The following is a 22,277-nucleotide window of genomic DNA, read 5'->3' on the forward strand; positions in this document are numbered from 1 at the left end:
GCACACCTCGTTCAGCAGCTAGCGATCTCACTGAGCTGCTAATTAGTAGAATCAGGTGAGGCCAAACTAGGGCTGAAATGAAAACCTACAGGATGGTAGATCTCCAGGAACAGGGTCAGGCAGCCCAGGGCTATATCTCAGGTGTCAAACTCCAGTCCTGGCGGGCCGCAGTGTCCGTTGGTTCTCAAGGTGTTCCCGGCACCAGTGGTTCGTTTTAGTCACTAAAGAATGTGGCTAAGGAATCCACACACCTCGTTCTCAAGGCCTCGATTGGCTGCTGATTGAAAGGAATCTAGTTTCACACCCCTGGTCTATATGTGTGGTAAATTTTCAGGGATCTGCTCATTTCTATCAGCTGAATGTGACCCAGACCACCTGGGGCAGCACTGGGAATGCATGACATGCTCTGCCATTTTACTCCCGTGAATGGAAATCAGAAGAGCCATTTCTTACCTGTGTGAGAGAGAATTCAGATTCATTTAAAGTACCGTCCGAATCAAATCCTTTCGTATTGGGGAGCATGTCATTATTGTTGTTATGGACACAGCATTTCAATGCTTCCTCTGCCACCAGTTCAGATCCCATCAGTGGTGGGGAAGGGATGTCGGCACTTTGGCCTTTAGGTGCTGACTTTGGATCAGAATAGAAAAAGGCACGCTTGGGAATGGCTGGGATTGGGGGGAGGGTGATCTGTTGTGATGGGCAGGTGCTCAGTATCGAAGTAGAGCACATGCATTAACACCAGAGACTGTAATGTGTCTTACCTTCCAGAAACTCCAAAACTTCAGCAGTGTCTCTCATCTGTAGACCCATGCTACTAAATCAGGCAAATGCTATGTAAAAAAGTTGTGTAAGTCGCTCTGGATAAGAGCGTCTGCTAAATGCCTGTAATGTAATACCTATTTAAATTAAAACAAATTTCGACTGTCTTCTTATTGTTGTTGTTCTTATTAATGTTATTAGTATTATTATTATTGGTAGTAGTAGTTATAGTAATAGTAATACAGTATGTTTTTTCCAAAATAATCATTTGAATGTATGACATTCATGAGAACATATGATTGTCATAAATAAGGACATTTCTGTTAAAGGCCAGCAACACCGGAGGAGATGACTAAGCAGGGGAAAAATCAGAGGAACCCAAAAAGTTCACGATTGCGTGTAGAAGTTTTAACGGAAAGCTATTCGACAATGTAAGGACACATTACTTAGAAAACAATAATATTTTTGGTCATGTGTTGCATTAATACATGTTCGGCGGTGTCTGTGATTGTTTCTGTACCACGCGACGGCGCTGCAAATTATTATTCAAGGAGACGAGATTTTCTGCCTCTTAGTTTTGCGTTCCTTGATTAGTGTCAGAGATTGTTCATCCATGTGCGAAATATCGAATTCAATGCGGTTTCCTAATGGCATAAAATAGTTCCGGTTATGTCCGCGTGCCCCTGTTAGATATGTGGTTCCGGTGACAAGTTCCTGTTGCGTAAGCGTCTGCGCAAAAGCTATGTCTGGAACGCAATGTACTATGTGAAGTAAACAGAGTTTTGTATCTTGCTGGCTTGTTGGACAATCTTTTCCAGTGCTTTTCCGCCGCTCTGATACGGGTGACGTTGGACAACAAAGATGGCTGGAGGAAACAGCAATTATTGGGAAGGTGAGGTGGCGAAGTACTACAAACTAGATTGTCCTGTTAGCACAAGTGTCAACATCATCATTATTCGAAACGTGGTTGTCTTGTTTCAATGACACGGTTCAAACCCAGTCTGGCCAACGCTTTAGCTAGCTAGACATGCTACAGCAGTAGGGGTGATTGTGTTTAGCTTGCTAAGTGGCTAGCTAGCCAGCTTGTTAACCGACTATCGTTCAGCCCCCATGCATTTCTTGGTAGCAATCTAGCTAGCTAGTTGTTTTGTTTGTTAGCTGTCTGTTTCGCATTCAACATTGGTTGCTCGCTGGCTAACTCATTGGGTATGTGGCTGTAGAAACACTATGAAGTTTTATTGACTGTTTAGCTAGTTAGTGAATCTCCTGTCATTTACGGGAATGCTAACTATCGAAACAACTGAACATACAAACTTAAAGCCAGAAACACGGACTGTGCTTTGCTGTCATTTCGGGGGAAAAACAAATTCTGCAGAATAGCTATTCGTCTCTAAAGTACCGCTAGTATCGTTTAAACTTTTTGTCACAGAGTAGCTGACTTTGCTTTGTGGTCACTTGTATAATCGAAGTCGCTCAATATAATGTTAGCTTGATGCGAGTCTCCTTTCGATGCGAGTCTCCTTTCCGGGATCGTCATCTCTGACAATGTGTCGCTGGTGACGCAAGCAAAGTCAGTGGGTTGCCCTGTATGTATTGTAGCTACCTGCACAGGTAATAAATGCCAAATGATAGATTAGATGAGGGATGATTCGGGTGGATGTTTTTGGGCCGTAGTGCGTTTATTTTACTGTAATCCGTACAATTGTTCTTAGAATGGGCACAAAAATATGTCATCAACTATCGCAACGCAGACTTATTTTATGAACATTGACACCTTGCTCAAAATGTCAAAGTATCATTAACATTATATGAATTGTGTGTGGGCGTGTACTATGTGCTGTCCCATTATATTGATTTTCGGTGAACGTGTGTTTACGCGTCAGATCTGCGGAAGCAGGCCCGACAGCTCGAAAATGAGCTGGACCTGAAGCTGGTGTCCTTCAGCAAGCTGTGCACGAGCTACAGCAGCTCACGAGACGGTCGCCATGGAGACAGGTATGCAAAGCCCAATCGCGACATACCTCCTACTCTCCCATCCAGTTCTGACCCCAACTCTTCCATACAGTTCTAACCCCTCCCCCTTTGTCTCAAAAATACCCGAACTCCATCCCCCTTTATCTCAGAAAATGTAGAATTTAAATTGGGTTTTTTCTGAACAAAAAAAAAGTTTTACAAGGACCTGTTGATTACAGGTTGTGCAAGGAACATTTTTATTTGTGTTGGATTATGCAGATGTAATTTATATGCATGTATCTGCTTTAACTCCTCCCAACACACAGTTCTGACTCCTCCCCTGTGTCTCCACACAGCTCTAAGTCCATGTCAATCAGAGTTCTAACTCCTCCCTCTCTTGCTCAGCTCAGTTCTAACTCCTCCTCCCTCTTCTAAACAACCTAATGGGCCTATTTCGCAAAGAACGGTCACAGAACGGAATTGTTGTTTAACTGGTGCCATCAACATGAATATGCCCCTTCTTTAAAGGGAATACAAGCTACTATCTTGGAAACTGTGACATCAGGAACATATGGCGTATGCCATTCTGTGGCTAGCCATGCTACTGTCTACAAAACACACACTCACTTTAATACACATTATAACATTTAGCTAGCCCTCAGTTGCTAGCTAGGTCCACTAACCACCACTGCATGCTGTATTGTCTTTGGTAGCTGTTAGCTAAGTGGGGTGACTAGCGTTATCTTACTGCTGGGATATCTCAGCCAAGCAACACGTTAGCTGAGCCGTTCTTCATTTTAAGTTGCCAGTGCTAGCCGCTCTTGTCGGTCTGTACCCTCAAATCACTTGATCATAGTGCTCTGAGGCGTATTACTGCCGTTAGCTTTAGAACTCTTCACTGTTCTGTGTTTGAGAACGTCAGCTTGATCTCGTGTGCTCGTCGAGGAGAATACCACTGACCCCTGTTCATAAACAAAGCGGTGTTACATAAGCTGTCATCTTACATCTGTTCCCATTTTCAGTTTCAATTTATTGGACCGCATTCTCGACCTCAGGAATATATTACTCACTGTAACCCGCGTACGCACACTGAATTAGGGGAAACTGCATTTACCTTCTACGCACATTTTAAATGGAATTAGCAACAGGTGGCTCAGGATTTTTCAGACTGATTAGCACTGAGAGTTTCAGGCTTCTTTTAAATGAAGTTTTTCAGGGAAATTGCACTTGCTTTTTGTAATGTATTTGTTGTTTCTATCTGTAAATTTCCTTCTTGTTTACCCTATTTTAGTGAGATTCCGATGTATTTGTTTGTAGTTTTGTACATTGCTATATTCTCAGGGCACTCTAACACAGAACTTTGCTCTCAGCCTCTCACTGTTTAAATAAAGGTCCCAAAAAAACTCAAACATAACTTTAATGCATTTCGTCTCTCTCTCACACTCCCCCCTCCCTCCCTCTCTCTCTCTCCCTCCCCTCCCTCCCTCCCTCCTTCTCTCTCTCTCCCTCCCTCCCTCCCTCCCTCTCTCTCTCTCTGTCTCTCTGTCTCTCTCTCTCTCCCTCCCCTCTCTCTCTCTCTCTCTCCCTCTCTCTCTCAGTTCTGACACCACGCCCCTGCTGAATAACTCCACCCAGGACAGGATGTTTGAGACCATGGCAGTGGAGATCGAGCAGCTCCTGACCAAGGTGAGGATCCTACTCTTCACCTTTCAGTAGCAGCGAGGACCACATTCCCGAAGGACCACATCTGCCTCTGGAATTTACGCCAAACTTCTGCTTTTAATCATTTCATCTGCCCTGTCTCCTCAGCGATCCGACATTTTACCCACATCTTTCCACAAGCCCACAAATGCACGTTTCACCATGTTACAGTCTGTTCGTGAACCAGCGTTGTGAGTACAGAGCTAGCTAGTTAGCTTTTTGGCGGCAATTGGTGTAAGATCACAAATATGTGATTAGAATGTTCTTAACTGAACATTCTAATGCTGATGTAACAATCACTGCTGGTAATTTAAAGCAGTGGAGTTCTAGAACACTGACTCGGAATTTAGAAAAAAAAACATTCCAACGAACCCAACTGTCGAAAGGGTTAATCAGCTGTGTCTCATTGCTCACCAGTGACCCCTGCTGGTCAGTGAGCTCTGCACGGTAGAGACGTTTGCTCACAAGGATCCAGCGGCTGCACGTGGTGCATTTCAGAGGAGAGGAGAGTGTGTACCTTTCAGTACAGAGGAGAGTGCTGCATTGAGCACGAATGCAATTAATCAAGCTCTCTCAAATGGAAGAGAATAAGAGTTTTTTTTTTTTTTTTAAAGCGGAACCTCAGATTGCTAATGCAATAGAGCCTGATATGACTAAGTGGCTCTCAGAGTCCACCCTGGATCCCGGTACCTTCCGTTTCTTTGCTCTGCAAGGTCAGGACAAGGAGGGTACTCGCTGACCCAGGAAGTAGAGCAAGGCCCGCACGCCTGTGTGTCTGCACCACAAACACAGAGCATTCCGGCTCTCTGGGCCCGGGGAGAGTAACAGCGTTGAGCGGGCGAGCGTCGCGGCGTCCCAGCGGAGAGGACAGACGGAGACCTTCCGGAAGTTTCCTGTCTCAGAGCCTTGAGAACTCTCAAAGTCTAAACGTAGGCCCAGAAATGCACTCAGTACCCCGTTGAACAGAACCCCAAAATGAGCTCTCAAAGATAGGGAGTGGGGAAAAGGGAAATGCATCCTAATGGGGGAAAAAACAAAACAAACCCCAAAAAAAAAAAACGGTGGCTTTGCTCTTTGTGTTTTCACTCAGAGTTACAGCCAGACCCGACCCTTTTCAGCTCCGATGCCGTTGTTTTATCGCCTCTCGAATATGGAGGCATTTCTTTCGTGCATTATGTAAAAGCGCTGCGTGTTTGTTTATGTGCAGAGACTCTGTCGGCCCGTATGCAAATGGTGTAGGCTGCAGTGTGTTGTAAATTATTGGCTGCCCTATAAAATGCAATGATAAACGTATTTCACAGAGGTGTATTTTGAAAAAATTATATTGCTGTTATGTGAGGGCAGCAGTAATTTGTGTATTTTCTCGTGTATTGTGACGTGTTGCTGGAGCTGGGTAATATATTTAGCTAGTTTTTCATTTCAGTAAAGTTGTGGTGTTGGCACCTCTGGGCTGTGGTTATGTTTGTATTGGGCTGTACTCTGATGCAGTCAGTAGTCCTAGCTCTGTCTGTACTGTTTGTGTGTTCATATTGGACTGTACTCTGATGCAGTCAGTAGTCTTGGTTCTGTCTGTACTTTTTGTGTGTTCATATTGATTTGTGTGACTGGAGCTCTGTCTGTGCTGCAGTTCTGTGTCAGTGCTGACGCTGTGCGTCTGTGCTGAAGTTCTGTGTCTGTGCTGACGCTGTGCGTCTGTGCTGAAGTTCTGTGTCTGTGCTGACGCTGTGCGTCTGTGCTGACGCTGTGCGTCTGTGCTGAAGTTCTATGTCTGTGCTGAAGCTGTGTGTCTGTGCTGAAGCTGTGTGTCTGTGCTGAAGTTGTGTGTCTGTGCTGAAGCTGTGTGTCTGCTGAAGTTGTGTGTCTGTGCTGAAGCTGTGTGTCTGTGCTGAAGTTGTGTGTCTGTGCTGAAGCTGTGTGTCTGTGCTGAAGTTGTGTGTCTGCTGAAGCTGTGTGTCTGCTGAAGTTGTGTGTCTGTGCTGAAGCTGTGTGTCTGTGCTGAAGCTGTGTGTCTGTGCTGAAGTTGTGTGTCTGTGCTGAAGTTGTGTGTCTGTGCTGAAGCTGTGTGTCTGTGCTGAAGTTGTGTGTCTGTGCTGAAGCTGTGTGTCTGTGCTGACGTTGTGTGTTTTGCACTCTGCAGCTCACGGGGGTGAACGACAAGATGGCGGAGTACTCCAGCACGCCAGGCGTGACGTCGCTCAACGCGGCCCTGATGCACACCTTACAGAGACACAGAGACATCCTGCAGGTCAGAGCGCCCCCTCCTGGCCACCGCCAGCTACTGGCACTGGCACAAACGCCCTTCTCCACCCCCCACTCTGCCTGTCCCTCCATCTTACCCATCCCTGCGCCTCCTCCTCTCACACCTCCGTCTGTCTGTAATATAAGTGTGTGCTCCATCAGAGTTGTGCGTTTCCTCACGCTGGACGATGTGTCTTTTAGGACTACACTCACGAGTTCCACAAAACCAAAGCCAACTTCCTGGCCATCCGCGAGAGAGAGGACCTCCTGGGATCCGTGCGGAAAGACATAGAGTGAGTACCCCCCCCCACCACCCCCCCCCCCGAACGCCCCAAAACCTGACCCTCGAGTCACCCTAAAACACCCCAAAGCTAGCCTTTTAAGTAATTATTTATCATTATGCACCTTCTCCTAGATGAACTGGCCTGTGTGTGTGAATGCTACGTGTGCCTGCATACATACCTCTGTGATGTGCACTGTAGGCGCTGTTTAAGGGGCTAAATGAAGCTGGCTTGTGACCGTGGTCCCAAAACACTACAAAATATGACCTTGCGTTGACCCTGAAAACCCCAAAATCAGGCCCTGCATTCACCTAAAACACCCCAAAAATGAATCCGTTATTCACCCTAAAACACTGTGGGGGGGAAATGGGCTCGTTTCATTGGGTGTGATCGGAGTGGTTGCTGTACCATCCAGCGTCCACACGGGGGAGCTCCTCACCAGCTGGGCTCCTCGGCTGAGCTGCTGCAGGCTGTGGGGGGAGGGGGACGAGGGAGGGGGGAGGGTGCTGGTGCTGGTGCATCTCCTCATCTGTCCCTGTTTCTCTTTGTTTTGCTCTCTTGCTTTCTCTCTCTTTCTCTCTCTCTCTCCACGCTGGCTCAGCGACTGCAGGCGTTGGCCCTGAGAGAGAGCGAGAGAGCGAGAGAGAGAGGGAGAGAGAAAGAGAAAGGGAAATGGAGAGAGTCAGAGAGAGAATCAAAGAGGTGTAAAAGTGGGCTAATTGCTTTATATGTTTAATGCAGGAAGTGCTATAGGGCTATAGGCATCCTGTTATCCGCTTATTCCAGTAAGAGGCTGTAAGTGGATGGTGCTCCTAATGACTGTGGACCGATCCCATCTGATCTTTGCCGGTCTCTCTGAGTGACGCTATTGGTCCGCGTGGTTGTGATGTCATAATGGTGGTCGCCAAGCTGAAAGTGGCCGTATTGTAAATGGACAGATGTCATCGTAAAGCTCCCTTATATATCCACACCTGTGGGTGGGTGGGTGGGGTGGAAGAGGAGGATCATGGTAGATTTATAACAGGTTTGATCGTGCCTGGATTTGGTTCTGGGTTACTTTGGGTCACTGGAGCGATGGGTTCTTATTCATCAGCGTAAGAAGTTTACTGCAGTCAGCGGTTTCCAGCCCAATAGTACCACCTGGTATTGGAAGTGTCCATAACATATGGGCATTGTGTTAGTATACACACACACACACACACACACACACTTTAACATTGAGCTGGTAGCACTGTTACACAGTTCATATACTGCATATTCATATTGGTAGAGTATATGAAATGCATACATACAGTATGTGCATGCTGTTACAGAGGAAGTTCCACACAGACCCCCTCTCCTGTGGAGCCTTGTATGGGTGCAGTTCACTCATCCTACCACTAGGCGTCCCCGTCCCACATTCCCACGTGTACGGTGTGACTGAGCCCCGTCAGCTATCCTGTGGATGGGTGGGTGGGGTTGCAGATTTTCCGCGAACCTGCCCCCCCCCCCCCCCAGGGACCGTTTGTTCCCCCTCCGCTCCCGCTCCAATTTCACGGGGAAGGCAGTTGCGGTTGTCACTGGAGCAGGGGGACCCCCGTTGCATTGTGGGTAGCTGTCCTGCGGCTCCCCCTGAGAGATGGGGTCTCGGGTTCGAATCCGATAACCGTCACCGCAGATTCTTCGGACCCGCCCGATATCCAGCGCCTGTGTGTGTGGGGGGTTCTGGTTCTGGTGCTGAGTTACAGTGCAGAACAGCCACAGCAGCAGTACTGTGCTTGGTCACGTCCCCCTTAGTGAATCTACTGTACAGGCATCACACTGGAGTGTGTGTGTGTGTGTGTGTGTCTGCGTGTGGATGTGGTGTATGTGTGTGTGTGTGTGTGTGCACATGTGGATGTAGTGTGTGGATATGGTGTGTGTGTGAGTGTGTGTGTTAGTGTGTGTGTGTGTGTGTGTGTGTGTGTGTGTGTGTGTGTGTGTGTGTGGATGTGGTGTGTGTGTGGGGTTGTGTGTGTGTGTTAGTTTGTGTGTGCTAGTAACATATTCTCTCTCTTCTCTCTCAGGACGTATAAGAGTGGCTCAGGCGTGAACAACAGAAGGACAGAGCTCTTCCTGAAGGAGCACGAACACCTGAGAAAGTAAGACCTGCCAAATACTGCTCCTGCTTACCTCACCCTGCCAAATACTGCTCCTGCTAACCTCACCCTGCCAAATACTGCTCCTGCTAACCTCACCCTGCCAAATACTGCTCCTGCTTACCTCACCCTGCCAAATACCGCTTCTTCTTACCTCACCCTGCCAAATACTGCCCCTGCTTACCTCACCCTGCCAAATACTGCTCCTGCTTACCTCACCCTGCCAAATACTGCTCCTGCTTACCTCACCCTGCTAAATACTGCTCCTGCTTACCTCACCCTGCCAAATACTGCTCCTGCTTACCTCACCCTGCTAAATACTGCTCCTGCTTACATCACCCTGCTACATAGTGCCCCAGTGTAAACCACCCTGCTACATTGAGCCCTTGTGTATATCGTCCTGCCACATAGTGCCCCAGTATGACTTGCCCTTCTAAGCTGTGTGTTTACATAATATTAAACTCTGGGGTTTCTGTTTCAGTCGGTTTCGTTCTGTTTTGATTGGCTGTTTTGATTTGGCGCATTTTTGATTGGGCACCACCGCTGTCATTCAGTGCCTTTAGCCCCGTCCTTTAAAAGCGACAGTTAGCCATCGTCTGAGGTTTGTGTTTTTAAAATCCAGCTGAGTCGATTTGCTTTATGATCTCATTGCTGCTCTAATTCGTCTCCCATTTTCATGGTGGTGAGTGTTACTAAATACTAAAGGTCAGCTGCACACACACACACACACACACACACACACACGCAGACGTGCACAGACACACGCGCACAGACACAGACGTGCACAGACAGACACAGGCGTGGTTTTCTCTCCGTGTTGGTGTTGTTCAGAAAGCTCTCACATGTACGGATTGCTGGAATGGTGTTGCCCTGCTGTGTGTGTGTGTGTGTGTGTGTGTGGGGTGGGGGGTCTGACCCCCCCCCCCCCCCCCCCCCCAGAAAGCCCCCGTGTGTGAGAGTCTCCCAGTCCTCTCTTCTGCAGTCTGAAATATTCATAATGGTGCAGACCGTCCTGCCTTTCTATTTCACTCCTTCCTCTCCTCCCTCCTCCTCCCTCTCTCTCTCTCCCTCTCCCTCCCCTTCCTCTCTCTCTCCCTTTCTGCCTGTTTCTTTCTCCTTTTTCTGGCTCCCTCCTCCTACCTCTCTCTGTCTGTCTCCCTATGTTTGTCCCTCTTTCCCTTTCCCTCTTCCCCCCTCCCCCTCCCTGTCACTTTCCCTCTCTTTGCTTTCCCTCTCTCTCCCCTCCTCTCTCTTCCTGTCTCTTGCTCTCTCCCTCTTGGCCTCCCTCTCTCCCTCCTTCTCTCTCTCTCTCCCTCTCTCCCTCCTGTTCTCTCTCTCTCCCCTCCCTCCCTCTTCCTTCTCTCCCTCTCTCCCCCCCCCCCCTCTGCAGTGCTCTGATGTGATCTGTGTGTGAGGGTGCTGATAAGAGGGTGGGCTCGGTGGGGGGGGGGGGAGTGGTCAGGTTGGAACACTCGATGATGTTGATCACCTGATGTGTAGCCATGGCGATGACCTGCTGACCCACCCCCCTAACCCCCCAACCCCCCACCTGGTACACATGTTACACAGGCATGACCCCCCCCCTCCTTGTTTACACCATGCGTGTGGGTGATCTGTGATCTGTGTGGTGTCCCCCCCTCCCCACCCCCCCAGTGAGGTTAGCAGGGCTACACCCTGGAACCCCCCCCACCTTCGCCTCCCTGCTCTCCTCTTCAATTATTCATCCCTTCTGCTCCTTTCAATGTGCTGCCCAGGCCTGGGACCAGCAGCTAATGGAGAGAGAGAGAGAGAGGCAAGGGGCGAAGGAGAGAGAGAGAGGCAAGGAGGGAGAGAGGGGGAAGGAGGGAGAGGGAGGGTGAAGCAGTGAGAAGGAGGGAGGGAGAGGGGGATAAGCAGGAGAAATCGCTGATGTAAGGGAAACCAGCACTGTGGGTGTGTGTCTGCTGTGTGTGTGTGTGTGTGGGTGTGTGTCTGCTGTGTGTGTGTGTGTGTGTGTGTGTGTGTGTGTGTGTGTCTGCTGTGTGTGTGTGCGCATCTGTGCTGTGTGTGTGTGTGTGTGTGTGTGTGTGTGTGTGTGTGTGTGTGTGTTTGAGTGTGTGCGCATCTGTGCTGTGTGTGTGTGTGTGTGTGTGTGTGTGTGTGTGTGTGTGTGTGTTTGAGTGTGTGCGCATCTGTGCTGTGTGTGTGTGTGTGTGTGTGTGTGTGTGTTTGAGTGTGTGCGCATCTGTGCTGTGTGTGTGAGTGTGAGTGTGAGTGTGAGTGTGAGTGTGTGTGTGTGTGTGTGTGTGTGTGTGTGTGTGTGTGTGTGTGTGTGTGTGAGTGTGTGTGTGTGTGTGAGTGTGCGTGAGTGTGTGTGTGTGTTCTCCCCCACAGGTGCAGCAGCGGTGCTTTATCCGGGATTTGAACCCGTAGTCTCCGGCTCACAGTCCCGCCCCCCTGCCGTGTCCTGCAGTCTGCAGTTTCAGCCTCGTCAACAGCCTGACGTTAGCGTAGCGCGGGACCGTCTGCAGCGTGTCCAAAACACATGGCCCCCCTGCTCCCCCCGCCCTGCGGACCCCTCCCCCTCTTTCCAAAAAAATCAGAACTGAGCGCGATGGGAACATCAGCTCATCTTCCTGGAGCTGAGTTTGGAATTTGGGGGAAGGAAAAACAGCCTGGCTGGAACATTCTGGATGAGGGCGTGGCTGTGTTCCCCCCCCCTCCCCTCATCTCTGTTTAAGGAGGGAGGGGGGCACAGCCAGACTCAGAGATTGCATTGGGTGTAATGCTGCATTGCGTGTGCAGTGGGAGTTGGTGGTGTGTCTGTAGGGGGCGCTGTACTGGTTTGGTCCAGCCCCCCGCCCCGCCCCGCCCCGCCCCGCCCCGCCCCGCCCCAGTGCGCAGTGCTTCGATCCCTCTGTAATAACGTCGGGTTTCCTCGCGTTGGCGGATGTCGGGAGCCCCTGTCCGTGCTGGCCGGTCTGCCAGCCGGGGCGCACCTGGGTTTCCATTTCCTCCTGCGGGTGATGTCACTTCCTGTGGGGTTCGCGGGTGTCTGGGGGGACGCAGGAGGCGGGGGCACGGTCGTCCCCGCGTTGGCGCGTTGGCGCTGCAGACGCCGCTGATGGACGGCGCTGGGCCGGGGCGGAGTGCATTAGCTCTTTACCGGAATGTTCCGGACCGCTGCGGTCTCCCAGCAACGCTTACAGTAAAGCGAGCCCTGCTGGCCCCTCCCCCAGGAGCGCCGAGGCACATTACTCACAGTGCAGGAGCAGAGGCTTGTGGGTAAACTGCACAGCCTTGTGGGTAAAGAGCTGTGAGTGTGTGTGTGTGTGTATATAGAGATTTCCTCAGAACCCTGTGAATGGGCTTGGTACTGCTCAGACCTTGATCAGTTATGACAGCTGATTATGCAGCTAATGCGTCTTACCCGTTTTCTTGGGTCTGGCTTGGTTGCTGATTTTAAGGTTTAACCTGGTGGCTCTCCAGGACCAGGGTAGGGAACCGCCCACACGGCCTGTTGTTATTGGTTGTTGCGGCCTGGTTCCTGGCGCCTGATTGGCTCCCCCATGCCTGGGTGCCCTGGTCTCAGGTGTGATTAACAGCACCGAGGCGCTCACCTGTGTCCCGGCAGTAAATAACCATGTAAGAGGCGCTCAGCCGTGCGGTGGAGCCGCGACCCTGCCGAATTACCACCACCCCCCCCGGCACGGGACACATGGAGCTGCCAGCGCGGCGGATTCATTCTGCTGAACTGCGCAGACCCGCACCTCGGCTTCAGCCCCTGAGCGGGTGGCTTCCCCCCGGAGGCGGGGCTTCCTGTCTTTTTGGAGGCGGGGCTTCCTGTCTTTTTGGAGGCGGGGCTTCCTGTCTTTTTGGAGGCGGGGCTTCCTGTCTTTTTGGAGGCCTTCCCTGACTCCGCCCTTCTGGTTTTCTGGTCCCCAGTCAGAACTGGCACCGGCACGGTCGTGATTCGATGGCGGCAGGAATGTGTATTTAATTTCTTTACAGCGCCCCCTGCTGGTCGATCGTGCCGGTGCGTGTCCGCCCCTTAAGCCGCATGGGGCCTTAACTGGATGAGCCACCCAACAGTCCCTTACAGTCAATTTTTTGATAATAAGTAATTAGATAAAGGGACTAACTAAGGCGGCTTCTCTCTCTCTAACGCGGATCGGGAGTGCGGTGAAAACCTGAGAACGGCTGGATTGGGTTCGGACGCATCAGTGCAGCGTCTTCCCTTCCTGTCTTGAAAGGAACCACATAAAACACCCCCCCCATCCCCCCCCCACCCCCCCGCCCCCCCAGGGGACCGCAGAGCTAATGACTAAGCGTGTGCGGTTAGTTTGGCTCTGAAACCGTATCTGTATCGATCCTTATTACAGGATAAAGTGCTTCATTTATTGTCCTGATGCGGGAGGGGGAGAGGATGGGGGAGGGGGGTCTCACAGAGAGCAGTGCATTGTGGGTGTGCTGTGTCCATCGACTGGGGAGAACGATGAAGCGAGAGAGAGATCCAGAGTCACTGAGAGATGGAGAGATGGAGCAAAGGAATGTCAGAAGGAAAGAACGAGTGGAGAGGGAGGGATAGAGACACAGGAAGGAAGGGAGATGGAGAGAGGGAGTGAAAGAAGGAAAGAGTAAGAAATAGAAAAGGGGAGAGTGAGAAATTGAAAGGAAGTGAGAGAGAATGAGAGATGGATGAAGACTGAAATAATGAAAGAGAGTGAAAGAGAATGAGAGAATAAAATCAAGAGAAGAGTGGAGGTAGAGAGAAAGAGAATGAAAGTGAAAGGGATATCGATGGAGAGAGAATGAGAGCAAGAAAATGAAAGGGAGAGGGATAGCGATAGAGAGAGATAGAATGAAAGGGAGGGGGAGTGAGAGAATGGAAGAGAGAGAGAGGGATGTAGAGGGAGAGAGAGAGGGAGGTATAGAGAGAGAATGAGAGTGAGAGAATGAAAGGGAGAGGGATGGAGATAGAGAGAGAGAGAGCGAGGGATGGAGATAGAGAGAGCGAGAGAAAGGGATGGAGATAGAGAGAGAGAGAGCGAGGGATGGAGATAGAGAGAGCGAGAGAGAGCGAGAGAGAGCGAGGGATGGAGATAGAGAGCGCAGTGGGGGAGGGGCTCTTCCCTCTGGTTGAGGCCCCCCAGGGTTTGGCCAGAGCTGATTAAGATCCTCTTTCTGCTGATGCAAGGCAACAGGACCCAGACTCTCTGCCAGGTCACCTGACCGGTTTCAGCCAATCGTGACGCTTCGTTCTCCGCGGTACTGTGGACCGGCTGGCAGGCTCCTCCCGGGCTGGCCAATCCCATCGCTCACCCCCATTCAGAAGCCCTGCATTTATAAACCGGTCCTCTCTCTCCGTGACAGGAACCCGCATTATAAACCCCCTGTCCTGGGGGGGGCCGTTATTGGCTGTTTCTCCCTTTATATACGACCCGAGTCGGAAGGAGAGGGCTGTGATTCATATGGGTGTGTTTTAATGGTTTCTGGTTAGACCAATAAAAGAAAAATCACAGTGACAGTAAGCTAATATTTGCTTATTATTTATGTGCTTGTCATGTGAACAGCGTCCGCCTGGGTACGAAGAGCAGCATACACAGTGCAAGTGTTATAATGCATTATAATGCAATGGTTAGGGAAACTGAGCCTGTGTGTGGGTTTGGTTCCTTGCTGGGAAGCCGCTTCTGTTATACCCTTTAACCCCTTAAGGTGTGAGGTCACAAATACGTGGTTAGAATGTTCTTAACTGAACGTTCTAATGCTGATGTCACAATCACTGCTGGTAGTGTAACCGGCGAATCGGTGTAAATGTTAATGTTCATCTCTTTCTGTTTCCCTGCAGTTCTGATCGTCTGATCGAGGACACGATAAGGTGAGCTCGGCTGTCTTTCAGACACTTTGAGGACGGAAGAGTTTGAGTGTGTGTGCGTGTGTGTGCGTGTGTTTGTGTGTGTGTGTGTGTATGTGTGACAGACTGGTGTCGCTGCAGGAGTTTAGAGGAGGTGCAACTGTACCAGCCTCCAAAAATAGCACAGAACCGGGATGCTGAGGCTGTTTTAAAATCGCGTCTCCCACGGCGACCAGGCTGGCAGGGCCGTTCCGTGTGCCAGGGCAGAAGGGCGGTGCCTCCGGGCACAGGGACCCCCTCCGCCCCGTCCGCCCGCCCCGTGCCCCCCCCTCCCCTGGGCAGCGGGGCAGGGCCGTGTAATTAAGCGGAGGTTAATCTGACGCTCGGTGGGGGCACGGTTAATTAAGAAAAGCCCCCCATCAGTCAGAGGGGAAACATAAGGCCTCATACAGCCAGGAGGAAGAGGACTGCTGCCCCAGCACATTCAGGCCCGCCCCCTCCCCACCAATCCCCCCCCCCCCCCCCCAGAAAGGGCGCTGCTCCGGTCCTTCGGTCGGGACGGGACGTAGAGTCGGCCTGAACCAAAAAGCCAAACCCGGAGAACAAGCTTTGGGCAGCCGAAATGTTTCTGAGTGAGATGGGAGCCTGTGTTCGGGCATGTTCTGCCCCCTGCTGGTGGTGGCCGGTGTTTGTGCATAGTCAGCGCTCATTTGCTGGTGAGACACGATGGAATGCCAGCGCTGGGCCGGCTGCCATCTTAAAAGCTCTTCTGCTGGAGTCCGGGGAGGGAGGGGTACTCTGAGACCCTCTGGGACCGAAGTTGGGCCCAATCTGTCACCCTTACTGCTGGGCCACCGTGGGACCAGTGTGGGGCCAGTGTGGGGCCAGTGTGGGACCAGTGTGGGACCAGTGTGGGACCAGTGTGGGGCCAGTGTGGGACCAGTGTGGGGCCAGTGTGGGGCCAGTGTGGGGCCAGTGTGGGGCCAGTGTGGGACCAGTGTGGGGCCAGTGTGGGACCAGTGTGGGGCCATTGTGGGACCAGTGTGGGGCCAGTGTGGGGCCAGTGTGGGGCCAGTGTGGGACCAGTGTGGGGCCAGTGTGGGACCAGTGTGGGGCCAGTGTGGGACCAGTGTGGGGCCAGTGTGGGGCCAGTGTGCCTTAAATGGGGCCTCGATTGCCCTCCTCTGCCCTCTCTGCAGTGTGGGCAGAATTTAAGATGGCATCTTTACTGTCTTCCGACCCACCGAGCCTTAAATACCAACCGGCAAACTGACTGTAATGCTGCACTTTCCTGTAATTCTACACTTGACTGTAATCCCATTATTATTAATCCATCCTTATTTGTTCATTCAGATTGTTTTTTTTTTTTTAAACCCGCAGTATCTGCAGGTTTAACTCCAGTCCTGGAGGGCCACAGTGGCTGCGGGTTTAACTCCGGCCCTGGAGGGCCGCAGTGCCTGCAGGTTTAACTCCAGTCGCAGTGTCTCAGGACTGCATCCCTGGTTTAAAGCATACCCCTGCTTTTTGTGTGCGCAGTTGAAGCAGTGCAGCATCCGGTCCTGTATATTGAATTAGAAACTACCTCCTTCCCTCCAACTTTTACATTACATCACATTACATTCATTTAGAGACTCCCTGTGTGAGAGGACATTAAGTGCTTCCACCTGACTTACACAAGTCCCAGCGATAGGGGCTGGGGTGTGAGCACTGAGGCCGGAGGCAGAGTGTGTGTGTGTGTGTGTGTGTGTGTGTGTCTCTCTGTCTATGTGTGTGTGTGTGTGTTTTTGTAAATTAGACTGTCTTGTATCTTGTGCAGTTCGTTTGTTTATATTTTTCCAATAATTTATTGCAAACGACTTTGCTTTTCCTGCATAACATGACAAATCATAACATTTGTATGTTTGTGTGTCTGTGTCTGTGTGTTTTTAATGGTACAGCATCGCCATGGCGACCAAGGAGAACATGACGTCTCAGCGGGGGATGCTGAAGTCCATACAGAGCCGAGTCAACACCCTGGCCAGTATCCTTTAACACTGATCCAGGATCAGCCAAACCAGCCTTCACCCTCACAAACACCCTTTTAAACATGCGGGAGACTGATCCAGAGTCAAGGCTGAGGGTCACAGTCTCTGCAGTGGAAACTCTGTGTGTGTGTGTGTGTGAGAGAGTGTGAGTGAGTGCATGTGTGTGTGTGTGTGTGTGTGTGTGAGTGTGTATGTAGATGCTGAGTGTGAGTGTGTGTGTGTGAGAGAGAGATTGTGTGTGTGTGTGAGAGAGATTGTGAGTGTGTGTGTGTGTGTGAGAGTGTGTGTGTGTGTGTGAGTGTGTGAGAGAGAGAGTGTGTGTGTGTGTGTGTGAGAGAGAGAGAGTGTGAGTGCGTGTGTGTGTGTGTGTGTGTGTGAGAGAGAGTGTGAGTGTGTGTGTGTGTGTGAGAGAAAGATTGTGAGTGTGTGTGTGTGTATGTATATATATATATGCTGAGTGTAGATGCATATTGTCTAAGTAGATTAATGACCTCAGAGAGGAGGATGCAGACTTGGTTAGTCATTAGTAACAGCTCTGATTGGAGCACTTTTTCCATGTATTTCCTTTGCATGGTTTTACATTACATTGAGTTCATTTAAGTGTGACTCCTTCCCAGATCCACTTAGAGTGTTCGAGAGCGTGAGTGAGTGTGTGTGTGTGTGTGTGAGAGAGAGCGAGTGTGTGTGTGTGCGTGTGTGTGTGAGTGTGAGAGATTGAGTGTGTGTGTGTGCGTGCGTGTGTGTATGTGTGTGTGTGTGTGTGCGTGCGTGCGTGAGTGTGAGAGAGTGAGTGAGTGTGTGTGTGTGTGTGTGTGTGTGTGAGAGTGTGTGAGTGCATTTCTGAGCCTTGATACAGGTTCTCTCATCAGAGGCCTTGTGTGTGCGCGTCGTTGTTTAACGGTAACCGTGCCGACCCAAGACCGCAGCACAGTCGCCGTAAGCGCGCAGATATTAGCATGAGGGCAAGCGACGCTGCTAGCTCCCTAGCCGTCGCCACGGTAATTAAACCATCCGTTCGCCCTCCGATTGTGTCTCCGTTTCTCCGCAGAGTCCCGTTGAGAAACGGGGCGAAAGTTTTCTGGAGAATTCTCCGTGAAACCGCGGAGCGCGTTGTTAACAAGCGGTGGGACGGGTGGCTTTGTTCTCGAATCCCGACATCGTCTGTGATTGGTTGAGCTCCTCCCAGCCTGTTTAGCCAAAAATGGACCGTCGATGTTCAAAAAGAGCCACGCCCCCCTGCTCGGGGGGGGGCGGAATGCAGTGATGTCACAGAGGGCTCCTTGACCTCTCCTTCCCCTCAGATCGTTTCCCAGCCATCAATAACCTCATCCAGCGAATCAACCTGCGGAAGAGGCGGGACTCGCTGATCCTGGGCGGAGTCATCGGGATCTGCACCATCCTGCTGCTCCTGTACGCGTTCCACTGATGATGGGGGGGGGGGGAGGGGGCCCACGCTGACCTATCAGCAGGGTGGGGGGGGGGATGGGGCGGGGCGGGGCTTTCTGGAGCAGAGCTTATGAAGGGGCGACGGTGGAGGTGGGACTGGTTGGGGAGGGGGCGGGGTTTGTCGTGGGAGCAGCCCATGACCCGGAAGGGTAGCAGGCAGGGGTGTGGTTAGCATGAACTGCCTGAGTACTGAGTATTTGGGGGGAGGCGGGGGGGAGCAGTCCAGACCAGGCCTTGCTGCTGCTACGCGGGGAACAGAAGTATCGCGACACACCTCTTTTACTTCCTGCAGAAAAAGTGTTTCGCTTTTTTTTTTTTGGGCGGGGGGGTGGGGGGGTCAGTTCACTGGTAACTGCGTCTGAATTATGGTGAGAGGATTTTAATGGGATGCATATGCGTTTGATTGGTGGCGTCGGTGAGAAATGGTTACTGTACGATTTGCATTAATTTCATTTCTATCATATATGTATATATTTTACATATATAAATATATATATATATATATTAAAAAAAAGATAAAAATGTATGGAATTGGGCACCAAAGCATTTTATTTACTCTTCATTTTTTCATTGTTGTCCTCTTTCCCCATTTACTTCTCCGTCTTTAACAAAAGAAATGTTTGGCTGAAAACAAACAAAAAAAACAAAAACATTTGTATTGTAGTCAGATGTTATGAGGTTCCCCATAAACTGTGATTCATTCTGACTGTGTTCTAGAACTGCTTTGCATATGGGCCAGGGGTGGGCGGGGCCTTCCCAAAGGGGCGGAGTCCAGACCTGAACCCATCATTGGCCACAGAAAGAGGGTGGGGCCTACTTGCTTGAACCAATGTCTCGTTTTTTATTGGTCCTCCAGGCATTTGGTTCCCTCCTCTCAGCAGATACCTTCAATGCAGTCAACCCCCCCCCCCACTCCCAATGAGAGTGGGCAACTACCCGTGATGAAACAGTTTTAAAACTGACCCAATGCTTTGAAACAGTCTGTTATATACATTTTTGTTGTACATCTGCATACGTTTCAGAAACATGTCCTTCACAGAAGCTGAAGTTTAGCGTGCAGATTGAAGAGCCCTAAAAGTAACGTTTACCCGAGTTGGTCATCATCTGACCTCAGCATCCATGCACAGCAGGTTGGGCATTTTACACTGGCGTGGTTAGGCTTGGCACCGGCATGCGGAAAATGAAGTGAATTATTATTTTATTTTCAGATTTGTGAGGGGAAGGAGCTTTTGCAGGTTTGTTTATTTATGTGGTTGAACTAGCTGCTGTCGTTTAGTTTTTCCAGGCAGGCCCATTTACATCACATCTGCCCCCCCCCACACCCCAGACTCGGGTTCTGGTGCCCTGCAGGCTCTCGGTGTACAGCCATGGGTACAGCGTGGGACGTGATGCAACTTTAATGGTCCTGTCCCTTTCTTCCTGTCTGAGGTTTTTTTAGGGAATCCTCCTCATTTCCTGTTGGAGGCACTACATTTCCCATGGTGCATCTGTCACATAGAGAGTTGACACAAGCGGGGTTGAGGAGGGTGAAGACATCACTGCTGTTGTTGCTAGGCGATTAAACCATGCTTTCAGTTTTTTTTTTGAGGGGGGAGGGGGGGTGAGATTGTTAGTTCATAGGCAGTCGCGGGTTGGTTTTTGGCAGTAAAGCAGTGGCGGGTTTGCCACTGGCTAGCGTGGGCAGGGGGGTCGAGGAGAACGCGCAGTTGACCTGCGCTGGCAAAACAGCGTTGTTATCCAACATGGCCGCCGTCTGACAGACATAGACACGCCTCCTGCTCATTAATATTAATGATCACATTCAGCCTCTTGATGAATAACAATATACAGTCTGTATATTACTGATGATATACAGGCTGCTTATTCATATTAAATGCTGTCTGTTGTTAATATTATATACAGGCTCTATATTAATGATTATATACAGTCTGTTATTAATATTAAAATACAGTCTATTTATTAATAATTATAGACAGTCTGTTTCTTGATGACTATGTACGGCCTGTTTATTAATAATTACATGCGGTCTCTCTGTGAATAACGATACAAACTCTGTTTAATATTAAATACCAGTCTGTTTATTAATAATTATATACGGTCTATTTGCTCTTTATTTGTTCAGTTAACCTGAAGTGTAATGTAAAATAAATTGTTAAATAAATTTTTTTTCCAAAAAAAAAAAAAAAACTGTTTTCTCAAAATTATTTCAAGACTTTCATGTGATCTGGAATATGAAATGTTTATATTACAAATAAGAATAATGCACCATTAGCATATAAAATAACTGTGAATGAAGAATGCAGCCGATTTCTTCCTCTAATATTAAATAGGATACGTATAAAAAAAACAAGAAAATATTATACGTGAATGTTGCGCGCCAGTTATGTCCACCATATTGTATCGGTTATGAATTAATATGATTCATTATATGATCATGTGATATTTCACCATGTGATGCATAATAATTTTTAAAAGCACATCTATAATGGTGTGATGGGAGAACCAGCGGAGCCTACAGCTCCAAAGACTGTTGCTCCCCCCCCCCACCAGGTTTTTAGACAAAGACTGCTGCTTTCTGTGTTTTTAGGCATATTGTTACATGTGTATTTTTTAACAGTGATTCAATTTGTGCATGTGGTGCCATATTTGCAAGAGAAAATGATTTGTTGAATTTCATACTTCCAGTGAGTATATTTCTGCATGGTGTGCCTCTCTGTGCCAGTGTGTGTAAGTGTGTGTGTGCCTGTGTGTGTGTGTGTGCATGTGCCTCCAGCTGTTTGTGTGTGTGTGTGTGTGTGTGTGTGTGTGTTTTTCTGCGTGCGTGTATGTGCGTGAGTGTGTGTGTGTGCGCGTGTGAGCATGCGCGCGCGTGCGTGTGTGCATGCGCGTGCGTGCGTGTGCGTGTGTGTATGTGTGTGTGTGCATGCCCGCCTGTGTGTGTGTGTTTGCCTGGGTCCCTCTGGTATTGTGTGGGGGCTGCAGGGTGCTGTACAGTCTGTAGACTAAAGGCCATTTCCTACCACATCCATTATTCATACAGTCACCAGCCAGCACATGAATTATGAACACTGTGTGTGTGTGTGTCTCTGGCTGTGTGTGTGCGCATGTAATTGCGTGTCTGTGTGTATGCGCATGTGTGTTTTTTTTGTGGGTAGGACTGTATGGGTGCATGTGTGTGTGTGCATGTGAGTTGACTGTACATTTAAACACACAGACATCATTGGTTGACCATGCATGTTAAACTTTATTCCAGACATGCAGAAGGTTTAGTACAAAGAAATGAGAAACATTTTGCATACATATTCAAATGCTTTATGAAATCAAACTTAAAACCTTGAATGAATAAAAAGTTTTTTTTTTTTTTCTCTTTTCCAAATGACACACATGACAACATTCAGGAACTTGGGCTAACACTTTTTTTGGGGGGATAGTTTTTACCTCTGAAACCGAAAAACTGAATCAAGATGAAAACAGACAACAAGGTGGCTTTTTTTTTTTTTTTGAGGTAGGCCGAGACCTGGGATTTTCCTGGCCGTGCTCTCCCCTGTAGGGCCCTCTTAGCAATGGCCACAGGGCTTCCAGGGCTGGACCCTCCACCACCTTGTCTGTTATTGGACTCAGTCTCACTCAAACAGGAAGGAAACACTTCAGCCTCTCTGTACAACTGCAGGGATTCAGTAAGACTGGCTGATTGGGTGGGGGGGGGGGGGGGGGGGGGGGGGGGGGAGGGAGGGAGAAAGGGGGGGGTAGAGCGCCCAGCTGTCCGTTACGCGTATTTGGTTTGTCTTTCCCAACAGGGGCTGGGGAGTGTTCAGCCCCACCCCCCCCCGGTGGATGACAGACTTTTAAAAAGCTTTTAGCTTTAGGATTCCTGAAAGCCGATAACGCAGGACTGGACACCGCAAGCCGTTTCCTGTGAGCG

At 49.7% G+C, this 22,277-nt stretch overlaps 1 protein-coding gene across 1 annotated transcript; it reads left to right on the plus strand.

Annotated features, from left to right (window-relative positions):
- The first annotated feature begins 1,513 nt into the window (after positions 1 to 1,513).
- Positions 1,514 to 18,349, plus strand: gosr1 (golgi SNAP receptor complex member 1). The gene is made up of 9 exons (XM_035432359.1): positions 1,514 to 1,654; positions 2,646 to 2,757; positions 4,314 to 4,401; positions 6,554 to 6,661; positions 6,856 to 6,947; positions 8,981 to 9,055; positions 14,880 to 14,909; positions 16,823 to 16,905; positions 18,211 to 18,349. The coding sequence occupies exons 1-9, from the start codon at positions 1,624 to 1,626 to the stop codon at positions 18,333 to 18,335; spliced, it is 744 nt and encodes a 247-aa protein (XP_035288250.1). The 5' UTR covers positions 1,514 to 1,623; the 3' UTR covers positions 18,336 to 18,349.
- The last annotated feature ends 3,928 nt before the right edge of the window (positions 18,350 to 22,277 follow it).

Source organism: Anguilla anguilla, chromosome 9, assembly GCF_013347855.1.
Source record: "Anguilla anguilla isolate fAngAng1 chromosome 9, fAngAng1.pri, whole genome shotgun sequence".
Taxonomy (NCBI): domain Eukaryota; kingdom Metazoa; phylum Chordata; class Actinopteri; order Anguilliformes; family Anguillidae; genus Anguilla; species Anguilla anguilla.

What these genes read in the sequence shown, in the direction of transcription:
- gosr1 (XM_035432359.1), top strand. Translation starts at nt 1,624, where the DNA reads ATGGCTGGAGGAAACAGCAATTATTGGGAAG. An exon ending in GACACAGAGACATCCTGCAG is followed by an intron (nt 6,662 to 6,855) that starts GTCAGAGCGCCC and finishes TGTGTCTTTTAG; the next exon opens with GACTACACTCACGAGTTCCA. An exon ending in CTGATCGAGGACACGATAAG is followed by an intron (nt 14,910 to 16,822) that starts GTGAGCTCGGCT and finishes TTAATGGTACAG; the next exon opens with CATCGCCATGGCGACCAAGG.